Source organism: Labrus bergylta, chromosome 5, assembly GCF_963930695.1.
Source record: "Labrus bergylta chromosome 5, fLabBer1.1, whole genome shotgun sequence".
Lineage (NCBI taxonomy): Eukaryota > Metazoa > Chordata > Actinopteri > Labriformes > Labridae > Labrus > Labrus bergylta.
The window spans coordinates 23,419,579-23,444,950 of NC_089199.1; the positions used below are offsets into that span (position 1 = coordinate 23,419,579).

Below are 25,372 nucleotides of genomic sequence, written 5' to 3' on the forward strand. Positions count from 1 at the left end.
ATTTGCCCTAGAGGTGGGTTTGCACGTGGCTCTATCGCACTGAGTTTGCAAATACAGACAAGTGTTATGCACATACATTATGTAGCATACGTAGTATTAATATGGTTGCACGGAGAAAAAAAGAAAAGGGTCGTTGTTTTTTGGGGGGAGAAAAAAGTGACCTCCCCGTCGGGGAATCGAACCCCGGTCTTCCGCGTGACAGGCGGAGATACTGTCCACTATACTAACGAGGATAGCTGCCATAAGGATCCTGTCACGTGACTTTATTCCAATATATAACGTATAATACAACGTAAACTTTTACATTTAGTGTGTGGAGTTTGAACGTTTTCCTGCATCTGCGTGGATTTTCTCTGAGTGCAGCAGGAAAGATTAAATCGATGATCTAGATAACAACACCTGGAAATGAATATGTGTGCACTGTGCATTGATAATAATAAAAGGCTACAATCTTATGAATGTGGATGTTCAAATAGGAGTAGACTAGTCTGTATAAATATTATCATCCATACATGTATTGTTTAGGTACATTTTTTAAATCATTTTATTTTGTCCTGTATGTGCCAAAGCAAACAGGCTACCTATACAAACTATAAAGACTGTAAATAAAAAGTATAATAGTCTACATTACCTTTGCTGTAGGCCTTTTTTCATCTTAGTATTATTATTGAGCAGCTGTGCATTGAAAGAGCAGGAATCAATCCTTCCTCATTGATAACACACACAAAAAGTAACTATTCATATGCTTTGGAGAACACCTTTGAGTTTTGCTTTAAAAGTAGACACTGATGGACCTCAGGTCAGCAGGTAGCTTGTTCCAGAGAGAAGGACCACAGCAACTAAAGGCCCACGAGACAGGGATATATAGAACATGTTGGTTTTTAAATGTTATTGAATTTGACGTTTGCAAGATCGAGTTTTAGAAAAGAGAAAATCAAAACATGTTTCCGCCCGGTCTCGAACCGGGGACCTTTCGCGTGTTAGGCGAACGTGATAACCACTACACTACGGAAACTGCCTGTTGTACGGATATGCCGATTTACAGTTCATCATATAAATAGGCATGAATGAACTGCATTCAATAACGATTGTTTGTATCTAAAGTCGGACTGTTTGACATCGTCATGCGATAAAATGAAGAGTTTTATCAGAGTGGTCTATCCTTCTGCTGCTGCTGTAATGACTAACATTGAAATGTTAAGAAACGTGGTCTCCTTACCTTTACCAAAAGGGTGAAACATTACATCCGTAGTGATGAGGACTACCATAGAGGATGAATGGGAAAAGTTAAGAAAGTTAAGGACGGGGACCGTGAATAGTAGTCCTTAACTTCCATCCGTAATGATAAGTACGACGGAGGATTAGGGCCACGTTAAAAAAAATGTTTGTTTTTTTTATTTCGAGTTTATTTTTGTAATTCTCGTAATTTAACGAGTTCGAGACCAGCCTGCGCATAAATGAGGAAAGAACTCTTCAAGTATTTAAAGAATAAAAGAATAAAGTCGTTATTTTAGTCTATATCAGAAGAGCAGCAGCATCCTGTTCTCAAATGAGAAACATGGAGCATCTTGTCCTAAAGGTTTCACTAATAAGGAAATAGGCTACTTCCTTGTGTAGTTGGTAAAAACAGTTAGATCAAGAGAAGACTTCAATTTGTAAGACCTTGTTTATCTGTAAAATGATGTATGAACAGGACACAAACTGGCTCTGCACATGAGAAACTTTCACAAGGCAGACCGATAACAGACACAAATAGTTGTGTTGGGGCTTTACTTATACAGATATGAAACTATGATGCTTTTAGCACATCATCATCTTCACATTGACATAAAATATCAGCACCCTGAAAAGATACTGCAAGAAACTGTGGCATTTCCGAAGAAAGAACCACACTGACTTGGAGGAAGTTGTCTGCAGAGGAAAATACTTTAAGAGTTCTACTTTCATCATTTTGCGCAAGCTGGTCCCGAACTCGTTAATTTACGACTTTATTCTCGTAAATTTTCGAGTTTAATCTCGAAATAAAAAAATAAAAATATTAACATGGCCCTAATCCTCCGTCGTATATTCTCATCTATAAGCAGCAAAAAAAAAAAACATTTTATATCCAAATTCTGTTCTCAGATGTAAAGCCTGCACTTTGTGTTAACTTTAAAGACAGGTGTACTTTCCCTGTATGTGTAGGCCTAATAGATTCACTAATAATATGAGGGATGCGATTTTGCCATTACCTCCCAGAATTTCAATTTACAGATTTCCAGTAGGCTATGATATTTTCAATCATATCTCCGTAGACTTGATCTATAAAACAGGGACTTCACCAAACTATCCTAAATGTAAACGTCATGTAGGCTACGCATCAGGCTGCATTGTTTGTGGGAATGCAGAAAAACTTGTATGTTTTGAAAGGCTGTATGCTCTAGTGTTAGCACAGCAACAGGTCAGCTTGGTGTCAGGAAACCCACTTCTTTGTCTGCTTGGAAAGGTCACTGTATCTCTGAATAAAAACACAAGGATGTGATCCAGTTTAGTGCTAGCAAGGAAAGGCATAATAATGAGGTGGATATAAGGGCCCTCCTTCTATTTATGTGTTGAATTCTCAGAGGTTGGATAAACTCGGACACTATGTCAATGGAAGGACTTGGCTTTTCCAACACAAAAGGAGGAAGTCACTGGAACCTTCTGGAGTTCACAATTACTATAATCTGGATTTAAATAGATGATATGATGGACAATTGTGACACTTTTGAATTGGGAGCAATGGGCCTAATATTATACTTAGGCCTACTTATGTTATATCTGTTACGAAGTGAAGTCCCTTATCTCACTTTGTTAATAAAGACATTACATGGACCAGCCAGTAGCATTGTTGTGTTTGGTTGTGTGTTTATTGTTTGTTTATTTGTCTCTGTTACGATAATAATAGACTTTATTTGGCATGGACATCACAGATACATTGGACGAACCAGACGCATTGTTTAAGTGTTTTAGCAAGCATGCTAGTTCTCAACACCTGTCCATTAGCCAGTCATGTGTTAGCATCAAGCTAACAAACTTAGATACATCCACCAGGCCCACCCTGGAGAACAATGCACCAGCAGCCACTGTCTAATGATGGTGCAAGGTTAAGTGTCACGAGAAGACCATCAAACATCGTACCAAAGTTTATAGGATCAGTTGTATAGTTATCAAGATTTTGCCGTCATGACCAGAACAGTGTACCACAAGAGTCACATAAAAACACACAAAGTTGTCTGACCCCACTGTTACCCTCCGGTGGTGGTCCATCCCAGCATCACCATGGTTACACACACAGGACAGAGCGAGGTGATATATGTGTCAGGGAACTCCACGTCTCCATGGCGACGGTAAACAGGTCTGTCAGTGTGACTTACACACAGGTGAAACATTAGCCAGGGAGAGAAAGAGAAGCCACATACACAATCTCTCTCTCACACACACACACACACACACACACACACACCTCAGTGGTCGGGACAGATGGCGGACTCACAGAGAACATCTGAACCTCTTAACTTTGTCCATCAGGATGAAATCTGGTAAAACTGCTGACTCTTACTTCTCTCACAACTTTGTTTACTTGTTTTTATTTTTATCTTTTTATAAAATAAAGGGATACATCATTTGAAAAGTGTTCTCACCTTGAATTGGAAGAAGGATGATTAAGTGTGGATCATTTCTAACATAAAGAAGGAGTAATGCATCCGTCTTGATTGAAGAGTATTCCTGCATGTTTTTGTGAATGACTGAATGCCTCATATCTGATATAATTCAGTGGACTCCTTTTCTCTCACAGAATCCAAATTAAAATCCTGGAGCACACGAATCACTTAAGGAAAAATTGATTTGGTGTAATAAAATGGCTTTAAGTGATTGGAGTGCTCCTGTACTTTCTTTCTGTATTCTACCTGAGAGAAGGAGTCCACTGACTCATACTTTGAACGTCTCAGGTCTGAGAGCACCGACCTCCGTTTGTGGAGCGGTTGAAGCGCATGAGATTCCTTAACCTGCCTCATATTGGAAGCTTATTTTTAAGTTCTTGTATACATCCTACTTTTATTTTCCAAAATCATCAGTCAACTGCACTTTATTTCTGTAGGCCAAAAATGTTCTGCATGTTTACATTTCAAAATAAAAGCCCTACTGAGTAAATATGTACAAACAAATCAGACTGTGCACGTCTAAAAATGTGCCTTTACCTTGAAGTAAAGAGTATGAAAAGCCCACATAAGTGTTATTGTTCCTTCACCAGTGTTACAGAAGTTCTCTTTATATATTTATTTAATTTTTAAAAATGCTCTTTTGTGTGTGTTAAATGTTGTGAATCACTTTTTGAACTACCCTTAGTCAAGAGTTGGTTTTAAGAGTAACCCTTCCATTTTCCATTTGATTAAGACCAACTTTTTATATCAATATCAAGACTGGAGGAAAATCATAAATCATAGCCACTAATTGTTAACATTAATCGCTTTTATCTCCCAATAATCTTTCTGGATTTGATTATGGATTAGGCATTTGGATTCCTTCAGCTTTCTTTGAGAATAAGGACGCGGAAAGAAGATTATATTGAGCAGAACTTGTTAGAAAAGTTAAAAGAAGGGGTTTCATGTCCTCTCCGTGAACTATTAAGCCGGTTGTTGAGGCTCAAGCTGTGTGTGTGTGTGTGTGTGTGTGTGTGTGTGTGTGTGTGTGTGTGTGTGTGTGTGTGTGTGTGTGTGTGTGTGTGTTGTGTGTGTGTGTGTTTTGTGTGTCATTAGGAAAGCACATGTGAAAATGGAGAAGGATGCAGCAAATGTCTGGCCCAACAAGTGGGGATTCCTGACCGAGACCTACAAAGAGGTAACACACACACACACACACACACACACACACACACACACACACACACACACACACACACACACACGTCTGAGACATATTTTCTATTTACGTTAGTATCGTGGTGATGAGCGCCCTCTAGTGTTGTTATTGGTACCACAGCATGTGGCACCAATAACAACAACAAAAATAGCCCCTTTGTGTTCCTGTTTTGAAACGCAAAGAACACAAAATTACTTCACGTTTTTGTCTTTCTCCTTTTAGTACGAGAGTGAGAGTGTGAAACTGAAGGAGGGGGGAAGAGAGGAGCTTCTACATCACCTGAAACCACCTGTGACAACTCAAGAAAAAGACAACAAGGTACACTATCTGGGCTACCTACCTACTTACTTCCCTCCCTCCCTACCTACCATCCTTGCTTTCTTCCTTCCTCTCTTCCTTCCTTCAATTCTTCCATCCTACAATCCTTCCTTCCTTCCTTCCTTCCTTCTTACCTTCCTGCCTGCCTACTAACTCTCACCTCCCTACTTACCTTCCTTCCTCTCATCCTTCTTTCCTACCTTCCTACATACCTTCCTGCCTGCCTGCCTGCCTACTTACCTACCTTCCTTCCTTCCCACCCACATACCTCTCACTTAATACCCTGACAAGCTGCCTACCTACCTCTCACCTTTCTACCTACCTGACTGACTGTCCACGTTGTTTCTTGCCTCAAGGTTGGCCCGTCTCCTACTGTCCCTCGGACGACTCAGGCTCTGATTGGCTGGCGTTCGGCTCACCCAGATCTTCAACTCGAAAAGTTTGGCGTGGTGCATCATGGGAGGCGTAGTTTTCTGAAGGAGCTTGGCTGGCCGCTCAACGCTTGCATCTGACAGGAAGCCACAAATCTTTGTGGTTTGCCAAACATACATTCTTTGTGTTCATATGAATTAACCCCTATACTTCACTATGATTTTATAGCTGCATTATAGTGAATCGAATATTTGGTACCTAGCATTTATCACTTTATTATAACAGATTTTCAATAAATATGGGAGATTTCAAATGTGGATTAATTATTATGTTTGACCTTTATCAAATCAGTTTAATAAAGTTGTGATGATATTTTTGTTTATTAAAAACTCAATTTCCCATGCTCCTTTTGCTGTTAGTTTTCCTTTATGTACAAGCTGCCTCACACCAATTGGCTAGATTGATAAAGTTGTATAAATTCAAATGAACTAAAACTTGCCAAATACTCTTCACCATGTTTCTCTTTCCCTTGTCTGTTAAGAGGAAAAGTCAATCCTGCTCCACTTTACAGAAAAGACATTCATGACATCAGAAAAGGGCAGTAACCCCTCCCCCAGGTGGGTGACACTCCCACAGCTAGGTGTTTGTTCTGCTCTCTGAGTCTGCCTTCTCACCGTAAACCATAGGGCATGGAGCGAGAAAGCCAGAGACACCCAAGCCCTTCCAGAGAGGGGGCGTGGTCAGAAGAGGATAATATGTGACCTTTAAAGCTAGCGAAAAAAAGTAATCTTTCACTGTTATTGACAGACCTAACACAATTCTTGATTACAAATTGGTGATGTCTTAAGTTGTAATGACCCTGGGGGGGTTCAGGTTAGGGACTTCAGAGCACTATAACACTGAGAGGAGAGCAGATAGCATTATTACATTAAATATATGAGATTATAGTTTTATATTTGGTACTTAAACTTTTTTTTATTCAAGTCCCCTGAAGTCCAAAAAAGTAAAAAAAAAGAAACTTCAGGGACTCCGTAGAATCGACTTGTTGCTGAAATGTGCTCTATAAATTAAAGAAAAAAACCCTGCCTTACTGCTTCTACTAATATTAATAATAATCCCTTCCTTTTATTAATTGTATTGCTTTTAACCTTTTTATCTTTCTCTTATTTAAATGTTTTAGCCTTTAAATGTATCCCTTCCTCTATTAATTTTAATGCTCTTAGTCTTTTTAAATTGCTACTCCTTTTACCGTTTAACTCTTCAGCTCTCTGTTGCTTTATTCATTTAACCAACGTCCTGTTTATCCCTTATTTTTATCTTCATTCTGTGTTTACAGCCTGTGATGTGATGTCGTCCCACTCTCCCTCAATTTTAATTTTGTTCTCTCCTGGTTGATTTTAAACTAATTTTCCTTCATTGTATTGAACTGCCTCTCCATACCTGCCTGTTGAATCTATCTTATTCCTGTTATTTGCATTTTTACAATTTTGCCCTATCTCTTTGGCCCCTCTGTTGATCTCTGATCTGTTGTCGTGCTGCTGTATTTGCTTTGTTTGTAAACATTTGTTTTTAAAGGTGCTATATAAATAAAGCTATTATTATTATTATTATAGTAAACCTCACAATCACCATGGCCTTGAAATGGGTTCAATAAATCAAAATTATATTTGTATAATTCTAGAATTATAAAGCTGTTAAAAGTGGAATTCAAATTAAATCCCTATGTTTGGAAATATATATAAATGTTTTTTTTATTTATTTAAACAATGCACTATTTATACATTATGTCAAACAAACAATAATACAACAATACCTGAGAGCTGCTCAACGAATTAAAATAAAACTTTGTCATAAACATGACGGATGAAATAGGATATTAATGGTAAAATAATTATAAAAACTTCGAAATATACTCAAAAAATAAATAAATAAATACCGCAATGATTGTACAAATATATAATATCAGTAATATAATGCGATAAATATTAAAAACATATAATTCATTGAACGTCAGGGTGTTATGAAGTGACTTAAATTCAACGAAGAACCTGAGTGTGGAAATATTTTGTCACGCAAAATTCCCCTCACGTATGAGTCACGTAACAGCGCTGACGTAATGACATCACGAGGCCTCCTAACAGCGCTGACGTAATGACATCACGAGGCCTGTCTGGAAAAGCGGAAGAAGAGACAAAAACAACAACAGCAGCCGAACTGCAGCTCGGCGACGGGAGTTACCGAGAGAGACGACAATTTAACGAATACCCGCTCGGAGTAACAGCACCGGCGCTGTTTGGTTACGGTTAATCCAGTGTTAATTGTTTACAATTAGTGGCAAAATGTCCGGTGGAGGTTTATTCGGGAAGTTATTCGGTGGCGGGGGAAAGGGTGGGAAATCGGCGACACCCCAGGAGGCTATCCAGAAACTCCGAGAGACCGAGGAGATGTTGGCCAAAAAACAGGATTTCCTAGAGAAGAAGATCGACCAGGAGCTCATGACGGCGAAGAAGAACGGCACAAAAAATAAACGAGGTGAGAAACAGGATCCTGAACTAGTTTTAAAGAGCGCTAGCGAGTTAGTTGGATAGTTAGTTAGTTAGCCCGCAGGCTAACCAATCAGGAAGAGGAAAGTTGACGAGTTGGACATGAACACAGCGGCTGTCCTCACGACCGCCTGACTCTTTAAAAGCTATTTTAAGTGCAGAACAATGTTAACACGAATGCTTTTAAATAAATTAACCAGGGAGAATTTATAGGGACAAAGTATAGCTTAATATGTCTCAGAGAAAGTTATAAAAGTAGTCTTGGCTGTAATCGTCAAGGGAAGCTGTCAACCTTGAGACTGTCACTGACGATCTGTGCCAATGAAACCCAACCCAAAGTAACTCACACGGCTAAATCTACAATCTTAGCAAGTGTATTTGTCAAAGTTCATGTAAAAAATGTCAAATTGCACTCATTATAATCCAAATTCACCTGACAAGAGCAGACAAAACATCTTATTTCAAGGTCTACAAAGCAACAAATGAGGCCATGAAGGCTTGTAATGAGTAAGAATATCTGTAAACGTAGCAGGCATTATTGACTGAAGTCTTAAAAATGAGTCATACTAACTACTTTAGATCGATCAAAATAATACATTTTATGTATAAAGCACTTTTCAAGGACTCAAAGACACTATACGTTAAAAAAGGGAAAAGTAGAAAGACACAGACAACAATTTGAGAATAAACTAACAAACTTTGCAACAGTACACACAGCAGGTCACATAAACAGCTAAATATGAACCCCACATTTTGAGGACAAGCAGCACAACCACACACAGATTGTACATGTTTGAAATGCTTTTTGTGCCTGTGTGAACCGCCTGGTGTCCGACGGGTGCTACATTAAGTTAACTTGCCTTACAGCTAATTTCAAGACACTTCACATAAGGCTGTATTTTTTGCTTTAATATCTTGATAAAAGATGTTTACCTGGACTTGTCAGGTGAATATAGCTTGAAATAAGTGGTGTTAGAGGTTTGGCCTAGAAACTGCCCACATAACAAATACTGTTAACTTGCTGAGATATGAGTGTGTGCGCTGTGTAACAACGGATCCAGGTCATGAAATAGTTTCCTGAACGTGTCCTTGTAGGTATTTATGTGATTGTCTTGACTTATCAAGTAAATAGCCCTTTAACTCTGTAACTATCACAGCCAGGGCATGTTTTCAACCATAGATACATTCACTCATATCAGCATTTAATGACTTTAATGAATGATTTTTAGTATGTTTTCTAAATCTTTAAATAATCAAAACGAGGTAATTTCAGGTCATGAAGATTATCTTTTAGGCCATCGCTGTTGACAGGGAGTGAGCAGGACTACGGACAGGTTTGTGACTGATAATGATCAGAGCAGGGTAGAAGTGTAAACAGGTTTATATTGTGTTTGTGAAGCCTTTGCCACGAGTATATTGCTGTAAAGGTCCACAGTTGATGAGCTCACTGCAGCTCAGCACAGCAGACAACCAGACTCTCAAATTCTTCTACATTTTTATGGGGTTCTTGTCGTTCTTCTTCCAATGCGTGCTGGAGCATTGAGCACCGCAGCTGACTTTTATTGCAGCATAAACATGGCACACTTATGGCTGATGATTATAAACACAAAAACCTTCTGCACAGAAGAAAACAATTTAATTCTCAGCAGATTTAGGCCTTAACAAACTGTCATTTTATAGGTTGGGAGGAGAAAGGGAAAATGCCAAGACATCAAACAAGCCAAAAATAGTAACTGCTGGATCCAGATAAAATTCAGATCCTACTCGTACTACACACACCTGTTTGCTTTGTGATGATTTATGGGAAGCAGTTCATGTAACACACCAACTCCCTGCCAACGCATGCAGCGACAGGCCCCTTATAACTGTCAACAAGATAATCAGGTATGACTAAGGGTTGTATGCTGAGCACAAAATGACAAAATATGTGGGGGGAAAAATGCAGCTTTCTGGAAACCTGAGCAGCCGTGTTTCTGCAGAAGCGTGTAGTACTACCTGTCTGTTTGTTGAGCTTAACTGAGGATGAATCTGCTCATGTTTTAGAGCTAAAAGACAAGACATGATTAAAAGTCATCTACCGGTGCAGCTCCACTACATACCACAAGTCGCAAAGACCTCACTTGTCGCCTAGTCTCCCTGCTGCTTGTGGGCGTGAACCTCCACGGCCTCACAGACAGCTGTCAGTCACAGCAGAGCATACAAAACGAAGGTCAAACCAACTTTTTTATTTAGGCCAAATGGGTCAAGATTCAGAAACTACATGAAAAATATCTTGCACCAAATGCGTTCACAATGAGATTTCAGTGCTCTGTATATTTATAAAAACATATTTTTACATTACGACAAAGCCACCATGTTGTTTCTGGTTTGAATGATGGGGAAAAAGCCTTTCCTGTCAATAAGAGGTCTACCCTCTGCCAACAGAAGGTGTCTGATCCAACCTTCACAACAGGGTCCTAAGACGCTGGCTACACTCTTCTCCTCTGTCGCCCCCCGGTGGTGGAATTAACTTCCAAACTCCATTCGATCTGCAGAGTCCCTCTGCACCTTTAAGAAAAAGCTAAAGACAAAGCTCTTTATGAATACCTGCTTCGACCTTAATGATGACGAAGGTCTCGATATTATTGATGATGATGATGGTAATGACGATGGTTTTGTTGATAACGAAGACTTATAAGATGGTTTCTATACTGATTAGAGCTCTCAGTAACTGCCGTCAATGTTGTGCTTTGCCTCTGCCTTGCACTTACTGACATTGTTTCCTTGTTTCTAGATCCTTGCTCATGTTGTACTTAGTCTCTGATGTACTTCGCTTTGGATAAAAGCGTCTGCTAAGTGAATTGTAGAATTGTAGATGAGGAAAATCAAGAACCAAACTAGCACTGGTGCTAACGTTCTGGACTTTTTACACACTCACACATACACAGTTACTCTCCCACTATGTTGTCGAGCAGAGACGCCTGATTGGACGACTTTGAAAATGAAATGGTCGTTGTGAAAAGGTCTGCTGTACTTTTTAGAGAGCTGTGAAAACAGCAAATATCATCTACTGACATAACAACGTTTGGCTTCATGGGAGTGTCACTATAAAGTTTAAACAAACTGATTCAATTCAAACTGTGAGGCTTAAATGTTTCATAGTAAACCTCCTGGAGCAAAACTAGCAAGTATATCTCGTGACTGACAGAGGAAACAGGAAACCTTCAACCTTTGAAGCCTTTCGATACCACATGTTTTAAAATGTTACAGTTTATGTTTTTTAAATGATCCATAGTATCGAACAGCCAGAGAAAAAACAACCTAATAATCATTTTTTTAACCCAGATCTGCTGAGGGGAGGTCCATTCAAATTTATGGGTCGGCAAATAATGATGTTCCTCAAGTCCTGTTGTAGTATGATAAAGCTGCAAAAGTTAAGTTTATGTCTCTTACAAACTCACAGAGAGCGGGGGAGATGACACTGTTTAAATTTCACAAAAACACACAGAAACGTTGCCGATGTCGTTGTGCAATTCAGACATTGTGCAGGAATTTTAGGTGTGTTAGAAACTAAAAACTGTCCTTGTATTGGGTGACAAGGAGGACTTCTATTTCTTTGTTGCCGTCAAATCCAAATAGGTTTCACTATCGTTAGATTTTTTACTTTTAAGTCAAAGCTCATTAGTTGAACTAAGAAATAAAAGTAATAAAAACACAAAAATGTGATGTCATTGTACGATTATACGTCTCTGATGGAAGTTTTTCAGGAGAGAATCCAAACTATTGTTATACTAAGATTGTGTAGAAGGATGCTGATCATTGCTGCAAGAAGGTTTGGCACACCACAAAAACTACTTGCGTAAAGTCAGACTGCCAGCTGTGGCTTCTGAGAGATCTGTGATGTAACCATGACTCCTCACAGACCACTGCCACTGTCAGCTCATCTAAACGTCTCTTTCCTCATCACACGGGACAAAAGCTTCTCACATTGAAACCTGATTTTCAACATATTTCATCCTGTCACTAAGGCTTGCTCAAAAATAAGTTCCTTCCTAAAAGTTATTGAAAAAAAAAAGGTGGAGCGATGTGGAAGAAAACCTAGAGAATGTCATCATCGGGGTTTTGCAACAACTTGATTTGATTCAAGAAAAAAATTAAAATTATGCTGTAACTTGTCGCAACAAGGAGGATGATTTTTTTTTTTAACTGGGAGCGCTCGAAGCGGCTGCACAAAAAAGCCGGAGCGCTCGGATAAAGGATGTATGATGCTGCGCTTTTTCTCTGGGCGGCCACCTGCTGCTGCACACACTCTCAACTCCTCATTTGGAAATAAAAAAAAAAAAAAAATTGTAGGAACTCAGAAAACTACAGCAGGCCCTTGCTTACCTGGGGAATGGGAAACAACTACGGATGACAGATTTTCTTTGTTCCTTTTTCGGAGCACATGAGTTATTCATTTCTGTCAGCACCTAAAGACAATTTCATCTAAAATCTGAAATGTGGATCTGGATAAAATTACGAACCCTGCCTTTAATGGATAATTTCTCCCAATTGTTCTTAACAATGGTTAGGCTTCCTCCAGATATATTAATAACTTGTGTATCTTATGTCAGCTGCATATTGTTGGTAGCAGAACCTAGAGACAGTCATGTTACCCGTGAAATGTTCATGGTGTTTGTATAAGAAAAGAGCAGGAACATTTGATAAAAACAAGATCATAGATATACAGTGACCTTGTGAAACAGGTACAGTCTGAACACAGCTGTACAGTACTCAGATTATATTTGTATGATGTTTGGTTATGATGTTACCAGTCCAGGAATAGACCTGAGTGCTGATTTAATCAGATGAGATGGATCAGTCAGCGGCTGTCTGGCTCCTGTGGACCAGAAAGACAACATGCAGGAGGCTGATGAAGGTGTTTGTGAAAAAGTAAAACCCAGTTATTTATTTATTTATTCTAACCATTGTTTGTTTAGATGCATGATTAGCTGTACATAGATGTCTCTGAAGTTTTTCTTGCAGACCATAATTTTTCAAAAGCTTCGGATGCTGCCCGTAACATTTCAAGAGTTTGTCTTCATTTGTTTAAAAAAACAAAAGATATTTTTGCCCATGTTTATAGTTCTGTTCGTGGGTCGGTTTGTGGGGCTTCACTAAAGCCCGGCGTGTAGGATTGTAGAAAAGGTGCGGTGGAATGACAGCTCACACTCTATGAGTGGAATCGGGATGGAGGTTAAGGTTAGAGGTTTGGTTTCAGACACTTTCTGTTTGTGCAGACACGATCAGGAATCAGCTCGTGTCTCTGCTCTCACTGTGCGAGTGTTTGCAGTCGTACGACCAAAATTTAAAACATGCCAGAAAATCATCTTGGGGAGCAGCCGATCGGGCTGTGAACTGCGGTGGTGCACCACTGTAAAGCGCGCTTTTCAGATGAAATTCATCACGATTTTAGATTGAAGAAATCATGTTTTAATCAGCCTGAAATTGAACAGTGTACACCGGCCGTTAGGCAGAGCCACATGGTAAGATAGGCCCTGTGTCCACCTAGCGTTTATTTCCGGGCAGAAAAGCGCTGGCTGTGTGCTCGGGAGCGTTTGCACAAAGTGTTTGTGTGTGTGTGTTGACCGACACTGCTCCGTTACTTTTTAATGCATGTTTTATATTTGGGATCGTTTGTTTCCCGATCAGACGTGGAGCGAGGAGGATGTTGGTACGAGACACGATCTGTGGGCGGCAAAACTACGGGGAATATTATACAATTGGAAAAGTGTGCTGATGAGGTCAACAGTGCCTTTTTGAAAAGTTGAAAGATTTTAAACTTGAGTGCTTGGAGTGGGCGCACAATAAAGGCATAGCGCCTGGAAAAAAAGACGCTGGGTGCTGCACTTTTTCTCCAGGCGGCCGCTTTCTACTGCGAGCTCTCTCTCATTAAAAACATTTTTTAAAAGTCACTGGCGCTCAGAAAAAAACACTAGGCAGACACAGGGCCTCAGAGATACTTCCAAGTGATGTTATGCTCTGAAACCCTCTCACTGTGCCCACTGTTTGCTTATTCAGGGACTTCTAACCAAAGAAATCAGCGAAGTTCTGAATTAAAGTAATATTTTAATTCTCTTGATGTCTGCAGGAGTTTGAACTGTGTTAACGGCAATGTCTTGTTGTGTGCGGACCAGATAACAGCATGACTGAACTTTGCACTTTACTGAAGTTCACAAATAGTTCCAGTTCCCCGCTGCTGCACATGAGGGCGACAACAAGAACAACCCAAACCTTCGTCATATCTCTTATCGTCTACCCTTGATTCTTAACTGAAGCTTTAATCCAACACACACACACACTTCACATCTCTGGTGAATTCATCGCCTCCCTTCCTCCTCAAGTATGACTCAGCAGATTTGTATCACCGGCTCCCTTGCTGACGTGTTTCCCAATGCCACATCACAGGGGAATCCCTCGTTGTAGTTTAGATGATTGTTGCTATGGTTTCGGCACACAGCAACCTTTGCAGGTAAACAGAGAGTGTACAGACATCACTTTTCCCACTTCAGTATTAAATACATTGATGGGCTAACACCCAATTTCCACATACTCCATGCCCACCGCGGGCTGTCAGCACGACGCACTACGCATTAGTTTGCTGCCACTCTAGTCAATCATTGTGTTTTCACAGCGGGCGCCGCGGTCCGTCTCCAGCAGCGTCACTACGCTCTGCCCTGTTTCAAATATGCTGCGAGTCTATTTTCGACAGAGTACGCTGCAGGCACACATCAAGCTGGACAGAATAGAACAACCTGGACAGGAAGTCAGACAAGGAAACTCACAGAGCGTCCGGTCAATTTCAAAATAAAGCACAATATACAGACTCAGGATCGTATTTTTCATCACTTTATTAACATTACATCCAAATAGGCGCCGAAGAAACAACAAATCATGCTCAGAAAGACAAAGCAACATGTTGTCTGCATGTTTTTCTCTTTATTTCCGCATGATCTTGTAGTTCTCCTGTGATGTGTGTACAGCGATTGGATGGGTGACAGCTTTAATTTCTTCTGTGCTGATAAATGTGCCCAGTTTACATGAACTTCTATCAGATGTTTCTATAAACATACATCAGGGTGCACCCATATTATTTTTCTGTCATCTGAGTTCTGGTTATAAGATAATGAAACATCCCTGAAACACCAGCACGGGTAATAACAGTCGTTTATCCCTTTTTATAACCCATGTAAAATCTGACCGCCACATTATCCCCAAATCCCAAAACATCCCACAGTCGTGTCACACTCTTAAATACATTGATCGTGTTCATTTTGGATGAGGCTTCAGTGAGCGTGCTAAGATGTCGGCCTCGTTAAAGAGAGACAAACTGAACTGCCCACGACGTCTGCAGGCACAGATTTGTCTCAGACAGGATTTTATCAGATTAACAGAGTCGTGCTTCATCAGGACAAACATTATAACTCAGCACGCAAACAGTTCAGTGCAGCACAGATGCTCCTGCCGCTAATCTGTCCTCCATCACTCACCAAAAAAAGCAAAGTGCTTCTGCTGCATTGTCACGCAGAACAAATACAAAGGTGATGGAATCATCACTCACTGCTTGGGATGCGTCTGTGTTGCACTCTCCCATGTTCACTGGAAGTGTTGTAGAACAATTGTAAATGAAGGCTACACGTTTTAATCCCTAAAAAGGTCCTTAACACCTACTAGTTTGTTTTTATACTGAGAGAACATGCGGGACTGTAAACCGCCTAAAGCCTCATTTATACCTCCCATAGCTCTGTACCTACGGCGAAAGCCTGTCGTGCAGCTCCTCAAAAGTCTTAAGGCCCTGACACACCAAGTAGTCGGCCGTCGGTCCTAGTGGGACGTTGAATCGGCGTCGGTGATAGGAATCTCTCTGATTGGCTGTTGGGAGGTTTCATTTCTCTCCAGCTCTCAACTCAGGTTCAGGAAAGCCCCTTGAGCATGCTGCTGTAGTATCCATGTTTTCACCCATTAGTGAGGTTTCTCCTTATTTGTCTCCTCCACCGTTTCTTTTCTTTTTCCACTAAAAGACCAAGGGCTGACGACGCCAGCGCCTTTTTCAACTTTTTATCAGACATTATTCTCCATTTGTAGACTACCTATAATACGAGCGACAGCGATGTGTAAAAACAGACTGCTGGCATGGAGAGTTATTTCCTCTCATGCATGTGCAGAGCGTACGTGGTGGTTGGTTGCTGGCTGGAGTCTTTGCCAACTTTTTTGCTTTCGTTGCCACTAGCTCTTTTGCCGTCTGCTTGGTGTGTCAGGGCCTTTACAATGCGTTGAAACGATGCATGCAACCATAAAACTTGTGATTGGGCCGCTGGGTATCATCGTATTTCTGGATTTACAACATTCACGATTTTGCCGCCGTTTTCATAAATCTGTTGCTGAAGGATTTTGTTTGATAACGACGACTTATAAGATGGTTTCTATACTAATTAGAGCTCTCAAGAACTGCCGTCAATGTTGTGCTTTGCCTCTGTGCAATGCCTGTCAGCACCTGTTTGTCCAATCGGACTCAAAGCTGATCGTTTGCTCTTGACATTGTTCCCTTTTTTCTAGATCCTTGCTTGTGTTGTACTTACTCTCTGATGTACGTCGCTTTGGATAAAAGCGTCTGCTAAGTGAATTGTAGAAGGAAGAATGCTACAAGCCAGCGTAATCAACTGCTGCTCAATATTTATCAGCTTGTACTCCAACATGATGCTCTCAGTTTCAGTCGCAATGGTTTCCTGTATAAAAAAGCGGAGAATGTGGCAGAATTAGAAACTATAACAATAGTAATTTTGCTTAAACCAGACTTAAGACTCCACGGCTCAGCCTCCTCTTGTCTCCTGAACTTACTTTGACCTTTCTTCTGTGTTTCAGCGGCTCTGCAGGCCTTGAAGAGAAAAAAGCGCTACGAGAAGCAGCTGGCTCAGATCGACGGCACGTTGTCTACCATCGAGTTCCAGAGGGAGGCGCTAGAGAACGCAAACACCAACACAGAAGTGCTCAAGAATATGGGCTACGCCGCCAAGGCCATGAAGGCCGCTCATGAGAACATGTAAGAGAATCTTTAAGGAGGAAGATTATTAGTTCATTTTGAAGCATATTTGCATGAATGAATATATTTAATAATTTCTTCTCTCTGTCTCTCTCTCTCTCTCACAGGGACATAGACAAAGTAGACGATCTAATGGCTGAAATCACAGAACAACAAGAAGTGGCTCAAGAAATCTCGGACGTCATTTCCAGACCGGTTGGTTTCGGGGAAGAGTTCGACGAGGTAAGGACAAACACGAGAACCCTTTCCTCCTCTCAGGAACCTTACCTGTCTTTAAACCAGTTATTTCATTACAAGTACATTTTAAAGATTGAATCAACACCACATCTTTTGATACAACAACACACAAAATATGATAGTTTCCTTTATTTATTTTATTTTATTTATTTTACCTTTTGTAAATACAAAAGGTGCTGCTGCAGAGAATCAATAAACAAATCCCAACACGTGTAGAAATGTTAATGGATTTGATGATACTGTGAAGGTTTTTTGCCCTACAAACATTTTGTGCAAATGTGCATTGGATGCGGTTGTGTGTGTAGCTTGGCTGCATCAAAATAATACCTGGCACCTTTTCTGAAGGTAGTAAAGGTGTGAGGTTTGTTTATTTCGATGCTTCCTGTATAGAATATCAATTTATCAATCCAGTGGTACCAGGTAGCGGTTACACTTTGCTCAAACTCGACCGCTTGAATTCAAACATTTGTGTCTGTTGGTTTCAGGATGAGCTTATGGCTGAGCTGGAGGAGCTGGAACAGGAAGAGCTCGACCAGAATCTTCTGGAAATCGAAGGAGCAGCGGACGTTCCTCTACCCAGCGTACCGTCTACATCACTACCTGCTAAACCAGGTATTACATGCCACTAAAATAACACTTCTGTTTAACTAAAGCAGGAAAAGTATGCAGCGCACTAGAGTTTCGTTAAACCTCCCCCACATGGTCCCGGGGTAAACGGTATTACAGTGAAGACCACGTTGTAAGACTTCAGAGGAGCCGGCTAAATCATTCATGTTTATAGACGTCATGCTGTCAACATTTTTAGGGATGCCCAAGTATATTATTTTATAGCTATTTTCCCACCTTTTACTTTTTTTTAAAGTTTTTTTTTTGGGCATTTTTTGCCTATGTTATGAAGGACAGCTGAAAAGAGACAGGAAGTGTTGGGAGGAGAGAGAGTGGGGGATGACATGATACAAAGGGGAACAGTCGGATTCAAACCCAGAGCCGCTGCGATGAGGAGTTCAGCCCCCATACATGGGTCACACAACATAACCCGTTCGGCTATCGGCGCACCTTTGTCGACCTTTTCTATCCATATAGTTAAGAGACAGAGAGAGAGAGAGAGAGAGAGAAGTCCACTCGTACGTCGTAAAACAGAAGCTTTGTGTGCCTTCATTTTAATATTGTTCTGCAGCTGCTTGCTGTGGATGATGCTAAGTTCATCCGCTTCTGTGTTCCTATTTTATCTCAAAAGGCGTGTTGACTCTGACAAAAAGATTTGATTGTTTGAGTAGCTTCACACGTGACAATTTCAGACAAATGTTTTGGTCTGTGACCCCCCCTGGCCCAAAATATTATGCCTCTGAAACCGCTACCATGAAGTCAAGAAAAGCTGCGACTATTTTATTTTATTTTTTGATGGAAATGAAACTGATACCTTTGCCATTTTACTGTAAACCGCCCAAGCCTAGAGCATACTATCAACATCACTGAACAATACACTATAGGACAGTTGAATTTAGTGTTTGTTCTTTTCTGCTCGTTTCTTTTTTAGCCAAGAAGAAGCAGGAAGAAGACGAGGATGACATGGCTGACCTGGAGGCCTGGGCCGCTAACTAAGCTAACCAGCGCCCCTCTCCTGTCTGTCTCTGCGCTACCAGGCTGCTCTCAGACATCTGGAAGAGAGACAGGGACTCTGGGCTGCTGGCATGCTGCTCTGTCTTAAAGCCGACGTCCCAACATCTAACCTCACCCTCATCCTGAAGTATGCACTTGTGCACAAATTCACTGACACCAAATGAAATGCACCCAGGCTGTTCTCCTCTGATTAATGTTAGAATCTCTCTTGCTCCGGCTGCACACTCCTCTCTTTCTAAAGGGCACTGAGTAAAAGTCGTGCCCTTAGCAGCCTGTGGTTCTCTATATTGAAGGTCTCTGTAAGAGCGCACGAGTGAGCACTTAAGTCAGGAGGGCACAAGTGCATACTTCGAGGGCAGGGTGTGCGGAGGAACAGGGGAAAGGCTTGTTTCTAAGAGGAATGTGAAGAATCAACAAATGTTTGGGGGGGAAAAACTAAACAGAAAGACAACATGACTCAGCCATTTTTCTGCTTCCTGCGTCTTCATCTCTCTGCTCTTCTGCGATGACGGCGACATCATCCAACCATCCACAGCTTCTCTGCCAAACCTCGGCAGCAGCAAACGAAGAGGAATGAAAAGCTTGAGGATTTTTCTCATTGAAATGTCACAGTTAAACTACAGGTTGATGACGCGTTGAAAGCTATAAAAACATTCTGTACCGGGAGGTTCATATGTTTTATGTCTGTCAGCCAACGGAGGAAAGACAACAACTATTGGAGGAAGAATACTGGTAATAGAACGAGATTTTTAACATCATTAATACGCAGCTGCTGCTTCATTTAACAACCTGTACTGGTAAAAATCAAGCGATACTCATACATGTTTGATACCATGGCAACAAAAACACAAGTCCTGGACACTCCAACTCCGGCACACAGTCTGAATGCACAAATACATTTTTCAGTATCGAAACGTTGCTACCGGATTTGGCTAATTTACACAGTGATCAAACATTCTGACGACCTTACACGCTTTTTCTAGCCTCCCAGACGTTAACAACTTCATGTTTGTAATCATTTAATTAAAAAAAAAAAAAACATCTTTGCCTCCTGTGTGACAGACATAAGCGTGAAATCCTTTGACCTCTTTTGGATTATTCTCACAGATTTTGGAAGCGTGTGATAATTCACATAAAAAGAAAAACTGCTGAATTAACAAATATAATTTTGTTTGATAAATTCTCGATTCTTCAAAGTCTCTTCAAATTGTCTTTAAAGCTCCTCTGAGGACTTTTTGGCTGGTAATGAAACTGTCTGAGACTCGTATCGATGTCTATGAAAACAATCTTTAAACGCAAACAAGACAAGATTGACCTTTTCCCATTTTGTTATTTTTATTTTCTGAAACTGTTGCCGGAGGGTTAAGGCGTCACACGAGGCGATTACCAACACGTCGTCAAAGCAGCTTTCTTGTCCTACAGCAAAGTGCACGTTAGACGTGTTAATTAAAAGAGCGATTATTTTTCATTTGTGAGAAAACACATCTTGAACATGTACAGGAAAGAGACTATCAACCCGTTTGTCCACAGGAGTCGACACTAAATTCGGTAAAACCCAAAAAGTTCCTCCCAGTAACCTGAATCTATCCTGGTGGGTTAGCTGGGAGCAACTGCTAAAACTGTTTGGATGCTTAATATGTTTCCTCTTTGATATATGGAGGCTATAGGCTTGTTTTAACAGTTCCAGAGTGGTGTCGTCTGTTGGTTTATGGAGTTCAATTCAGAGGCCTCAAGTGTGGCCTTCCGGGCGCCCCGCTTCACATCGCCCCTCTTTTCTTTTCTTTTTTTTTGAGCCAGATGTGACCATGTCCCGACCGGACGCTGTAATATTTCTGTGCCTTTTACTAAAAAAAACTGACATCTTAACGAGTATAATTCTCTCACTGCTAGTAGAAAACATCTGATTACACTTTAATATAAGCCCCCTTCACCTGACAGTCCAGGTACACACCTTATGTACAAAAAGGCCTGAACTGCTCGTAGTGAGTAAGAACAGCTGCCAAACAAACGACAAAGCAGAAAGTACGTGCTAAGCGTTCTTATATTAAGTGTAAGGAGATATTTTAGACACGCAAACGCTCCGATACGATGTGAGTTTTTGCAGTGTGATTTTCGGTTTAGCTCGTTTTCCATCACAGTCGGCGCCTCGTTTGATAAAAATTAACCTGCTGCATTGACAAAAACTAAAAACCTCCGACTGAGACCGAAAAGGCGTTAGAAAGACTTTTACTGAGGTGTGAGAAGCGGCCTTCTTTTTCCTTCAGTTTTCTAAACAATGGGACCACTGTGTTAGCTAAAGTCGCTCTGTAATAAGCTGTTAGCATGATCGCGCAGTAGCGTTCTTAGATCTTCAGCGTTGTTGGACCTCCGTCATGGCTGCCAGAGGACGTATAACACCACCTTTACTTTCAACACGTGTGAAACCTCCTGCTGTTGTCAGTCTGTAGTTTAACACTGACGTGTAATCTGAGGACGTCCTTCATGGTTTGAGTTTAAAGATGATGTGTGAGTGTGTGTGAGAGTGTGTGTGATGTTTTTTCAGCCTATGGACACGGTGACCTCTTGTGAATATTTAGTCTTTTTTTTTTTCTCCATTCTGCTCTTGAATCATTTGATTTGAACATGGAGACACTTACATAACTAATGTTAGTCTTCATTTTACGATGATAATAATATATCTTCTGCTCGCTGCACCCCTCCCCCTTTGGTTTGATCCACACTACCCTCCCCGTCTGTCAGGGGACACGTCTGTGGACGGAAGGATGGTTGAGATAGTATTTAAACATGATCCAAGTCTTTAAATAAAGGAAACAGATGAATAAAGAATGTGTTTGTGTCTGTTTGGAGATCCCAGCCCTGATACCAAAGACACCATGTTGAAATGAGACTTGTGAATTCTAGTGGAGTTTACCTTGCTAAGAGGTCGGCCATGTAGCTCTGTGACTGTGGCGCCTGGGGTGGCCAATCAGATTTGAAGGGGGGCCCATGCATGCCACCCCTTTGGACTCACCGCTGGGTACATCGAAATGCCTGCACCTTCAGTCACTTGTGACTGCAGCTCTTGACCAGGAGAAAATGTGGTCAGGTGGTGTCCACCTTCCTCCAGATGTTTTCTACCCTGAACCACAATATCCCCCGGTTGGCGGGTCTGCAGTGATGGCCAGTCACTGCCCATCTCCTCCTTGTTTACAGCTCTTCTCATCCCGCCTGAATCAAAGCCAGCAAGAGGCTGTCTCTGCTGCCTCCCCCCCAGAACATCACCCCCAGTGACCTGAAATAGCCAAAAGCTAAGCTGTTAAATAAAGGGTTGCATTGATTTAGTGACAGTTGAGTGTTGTGTACATACCTGAGTTAACCTCCTTTCAGACTCTTTCACTGGATTTTAGACTTGCACGTCTATTTGTGTATAATTGTGCAGTCTAAATTCACACCAGACTCAAGTTTAAGGGGTGTCTCTCCGTTCTTAATTTAGCTCTAGGATAACATTACTATACCAGTAGCCTGAGATGAGCTTCTTCTCCTCGAGGCTGTAAGACTTCCCCTCCTTGGGTTTCAACCCCTATGAGATATCCAACAGCCATATGGCAATTTTCACAAAGTTCTGATGTTAGCTGTCCTTGTAAAATAACATTCATTAGCATTTTAATAGAACTTTGCATACAACACAGAAAAAGTATATGGTCTCCCACAGGCTGTTAACTAACATTAGTGATCCTCTCCCTGACCAAAATGAAAGAAAAACTACAGAAAAGGTCATTTAATATTATAGTATGAAGTCATGGTTAAACTTTCAGACGCATCCTGATGATAAATTATTCCTTTATGATGCAGCCTCATAAAGCCTTCATAAAGGAATAATTTATCATCAGGATGCGTCTGAAAGTTGAACCATGACTTCATACTACATACAAAGAAAAACTACAGAAAAGGTCATTTAATATTATAGTATGAAGTCATGGTTCAACTTTCAGACGCATCCTGATGATAAATTATTCCTTTATGAATTATACGAGTTATGCATGGTTATGTGCGATGTAACGGTTTGTCAGGAGGTTAAAAACCTGATCCAGCTCTCAGCCTGTCGTTAGGTTAGCTGAAAGTTAGACTGAGACAGCATTTCCAGCATGGAGACCGCTATCGATGGGAGTCCAGCGCCCCCTGCAGGAACAGACAGGTGACGTCACTCAGGCTGCATCCATCAATATTTAAAGTCTAGGGTTGTACAGAGTCCCCACTTGACTAAATGACGTATCGGAGTATATAAACGTCACTCCCCCCTCCTATTGACTCGAGGTGAATTCTCCGGAAAATATCCTGTTGTGTTCTCACATCAGCTCACTCGGCCTTGCTGCGGAAAAAGTACTAGGGGTCTGGCAGGAGAAACTCCCGGTGAAGTCCGAGCTAAACATTCAGCTGTTTGCGTTCACACATGCAGCTCCTCCTGTAAATATCAGGATTTTTTCAGGAGATTTCAGAAAGTGTGAAAGCCCTAGTGGTGTGCAGCTGAGATTAAAAGAGGATTCAGCTACAGTGACCGGCTACAGCAATGAAACATAGTGTCTGTGTTATTGGTCCCTCATGTGGTGCCTGGTGAACAGACAGGTCACCTGCACCTGTCAGGACCATCAGATCAGAGATGTCGATAGAGTCACAATTGTCATTTAAAAGCCTTGATTTCTCATTGTAAAAAAAAAAACGAGGGTGCAGAAATTTTAAATGAGAAGCCGACCTGCATGTGAGGGGAATTCTTTTCATTATTATTATTATTATTATTATTTGCTAACGAGGAAATTCTGGATTTTATTGACCCAAATGTTAAAAATGACAGCAGTTAACCAAAAGACACTTTGGCTTTCATATCTGCTGAACAAACATGTGTGAGGACCTTCACCCACAGTGAGACCGCAGACGAAGTCCAGAGAGGAGAAAATGCTGGAGCAAAGGTGAAGGCCGGGGTCAGAGGTGAGATTGTGTAACCGCTCTTCATATTACACCTACTCACATTTTTATTAGACAGTTTACTGCTTCTTTTTAATGTCGGATTTCTATCCATATTCCTGCTTGTTGCTATAGGCCATCATTATGAATAAAAACATAAAGACAGAGACTCACATTTCAACGCACCAACTGCCGACATTTGAATATTTGTCTATTTATTTCTGACATGCAACAAATTACAAAAGGGTGATCACTCAAACACACAGAAAATAAGTAATAATTACTGTATTGTAGTGGAAAGTAATGCAGAAGAAACTGTCAGACATGACAGGATACATTTGATCAACATGTCCAAGAAGGAGTGGGAGGAAGTAAAAATGTATTAAATCACACCCCTTCTTCATTAATACTTCACCATCTAATAAGCTTCACATTTATTAATATATATACTGACGTGGATTCCCCTTGTTGTTGATGATATGTTTGATGATGAAGAAATTCGCCGTTGACACTGACTTGCTTTCAAAAAATATTATTTATTAACAAGATACAGCATCTCCAGGCTCGCCATGGTTCGACCTGGGAGAGACACGAAGCCAAAAGTGATCTCTCTCGAACCCACAGAAACTCTGGTATTTATGGACACACCCCACAGGAGAACAACATATGGACATCTGTTTTTTCAGGACAACATCTCTCCATACAGCTGCGGGGGTTTCTGTCTTAGGTGTATGTATGTCATAAACTCAACGGACAACATGTCCCAGATACAATCACTTGTTTAGATGTGGGCTCCACACCCTTAAGGAGTTAACCTATGTCTCAGGAATTTCAGACATTTCAGACACTTCAATACAAATTGGCTTGGGGTCTGGTGTGGAAAAATAACGACAAAAAAATAATCCATTCTCTCTGCAATAATCACCTTGAACAGCTGTTGCTTTTAACAGTCCCCCTTTTAATGTCTGTACTGTAATATTTGTAAAACCCCGAGATGAAACAGGCGGACAACGACGTAGCAATGTATATGCTTTTAATCCAGAGAGCTGCCGGTTACCTTCACAAACAGTGACTAACTAACCATGACTGCTCGATATAAATGTGACGCCCATAGATGGCGTTGTTGCTTCACTTACAGCTGTCATCAACATTACATGTACTTTGTGATGTGTTTTTATTGTAAGTTGTGTTCATTTTATGAGCCTTGTCAAATGGGATTTTTGTCACTGTCGGGCAAGACAAAGTTTATCTATTTATGTTTAATACTGGACACAGTAAAATGACATGAACAAATGAATAAATAAAAGTGAAAATTCTAAATAAAATGTATAAGTGATCATGTCACCAATAACACTCTCAATGTAACTCAGTGTTATGAAAGAGAAACGCTTATTTACACTGAGTC

At 40.7% G+C, this 25,372-nt stretch overlaps 2 protein-coding genes and 2 non-coding genes across 4 annotated transcripts; 2 read left to right on the plus strand and 2 right to left on the minus strand.

The window, feature by feature from the left end:
• Window positions 1–161: 161 nt before the first annotated feature.
• Window positions 162–233, minus strand: trnad-guc (transfer RNA aspartic acid (anticodon GUC)). Its single transcript has one exon. It is a non-coding gene; the product is annotated as a tRNA-Asp (tRNA).
• A 709-nt stretch (window positions 234–942) lies between these two features.
• On the minus strand, window positions 943–1,015 carry trnav-aac (transfer RNA valine (anticodon AAC)). The gene has a single exon. It is a non-coding gene; the product is annotated as a tRNA-Val (tRNA).
• A 2,439-nt stretch (window positions 1,016–3,454) lies between these two features.
• On the plus strand, window positions 3,455–5,996 carry LOC109998375 (ciliary microtubule inner protein 1). The gene is made up of 4 exons (XM_029281054.2): window positions 3,455–3,560; window positions 4,779–4,860; window positions 5,104–5,199; window positions 5,556–5,996. The coding sequence occupies exons 1-4, from the start codon at window positions 3,502–3,504 to the stop codon at window positions 5,709–5,711; spliced, it is 393 nt and encodes a 130-aa protein (XP_029136887.1). The 5' UTR covers window positions 3,455–3,501; the 3' UTR covers window positions 5,712–5,996.
• Window positions 5,997–7,743: 1,747 nt separating this feature from the next.
• Window positions 7,744–21,855, plus strand: chmp4ba (charged multivesicular body protein 4Ba). The gene is made up of 5 exons (XM_020653183.3): window positions 7,744–8,103; window positions 16,995–17,172; window positions 17,280–17,394; window positions 17,895–18,021; window positions 18,947–21,855. Exons 1-5 carry the CDS (start codon window positions 7,911–7,913, stop codon window positions 19,009–19,011), a joined length of 678 nt encoding a protein of 225 aa, XP_020508839.1. The 5' UTR covers window positions 7,744–7,910; the 3' UTR covers window positions 19,012–21,855.
• Window positions 21,856–25,372: the final 3,517 nt, after the last annotated feature.

Bases quoted from the DNA above. Each gene is read 5' to 3' on its own strand.
- LOC109998375 (XM_029281054.2), top strand. From the start codon at position 3,502: ATGGCGGACTCACAGAGAACATCTGAACCTCTTAACTTTGTCCATCAG. The intron at 3,561-4,778 runs GTAAAACTGCTG...GTGTGTCATTAG, and splicing joins GTCCATCAGGATGAAATCTG to GAAAGCACATGTGAAAATGG. The intron at 5,200-5,555 runs GTACACTATCTG...TCTTGCCTCAAG, and splicing joins CTCAAGAAAAAGACAACAAG to GTTGGCCCGTCTCCTACTGT.
- chmp4ba (XM_020653183.3), top strand. From the start codon at position 7,911: ATGTCCGGTGGAGGTTTATTCGGGAAGTTATTCGGTGGCGGGGGAAAG. The intron at 8,104-16,994 runs GTGAGAAACAGG...TCTGTGTTTCAG, and splicing joins CGGCACAAAAAATAAACGAG to CGGCTCTGCAGGCCTTGAAG. The intron at 17,395-17,894 runs GTAAGGACAAAC...TGTTGGTTTCAG, and splicing joins TCGGGGAAGAGTTCGACGAG to GATGAGCTTATGGCTGAGCT.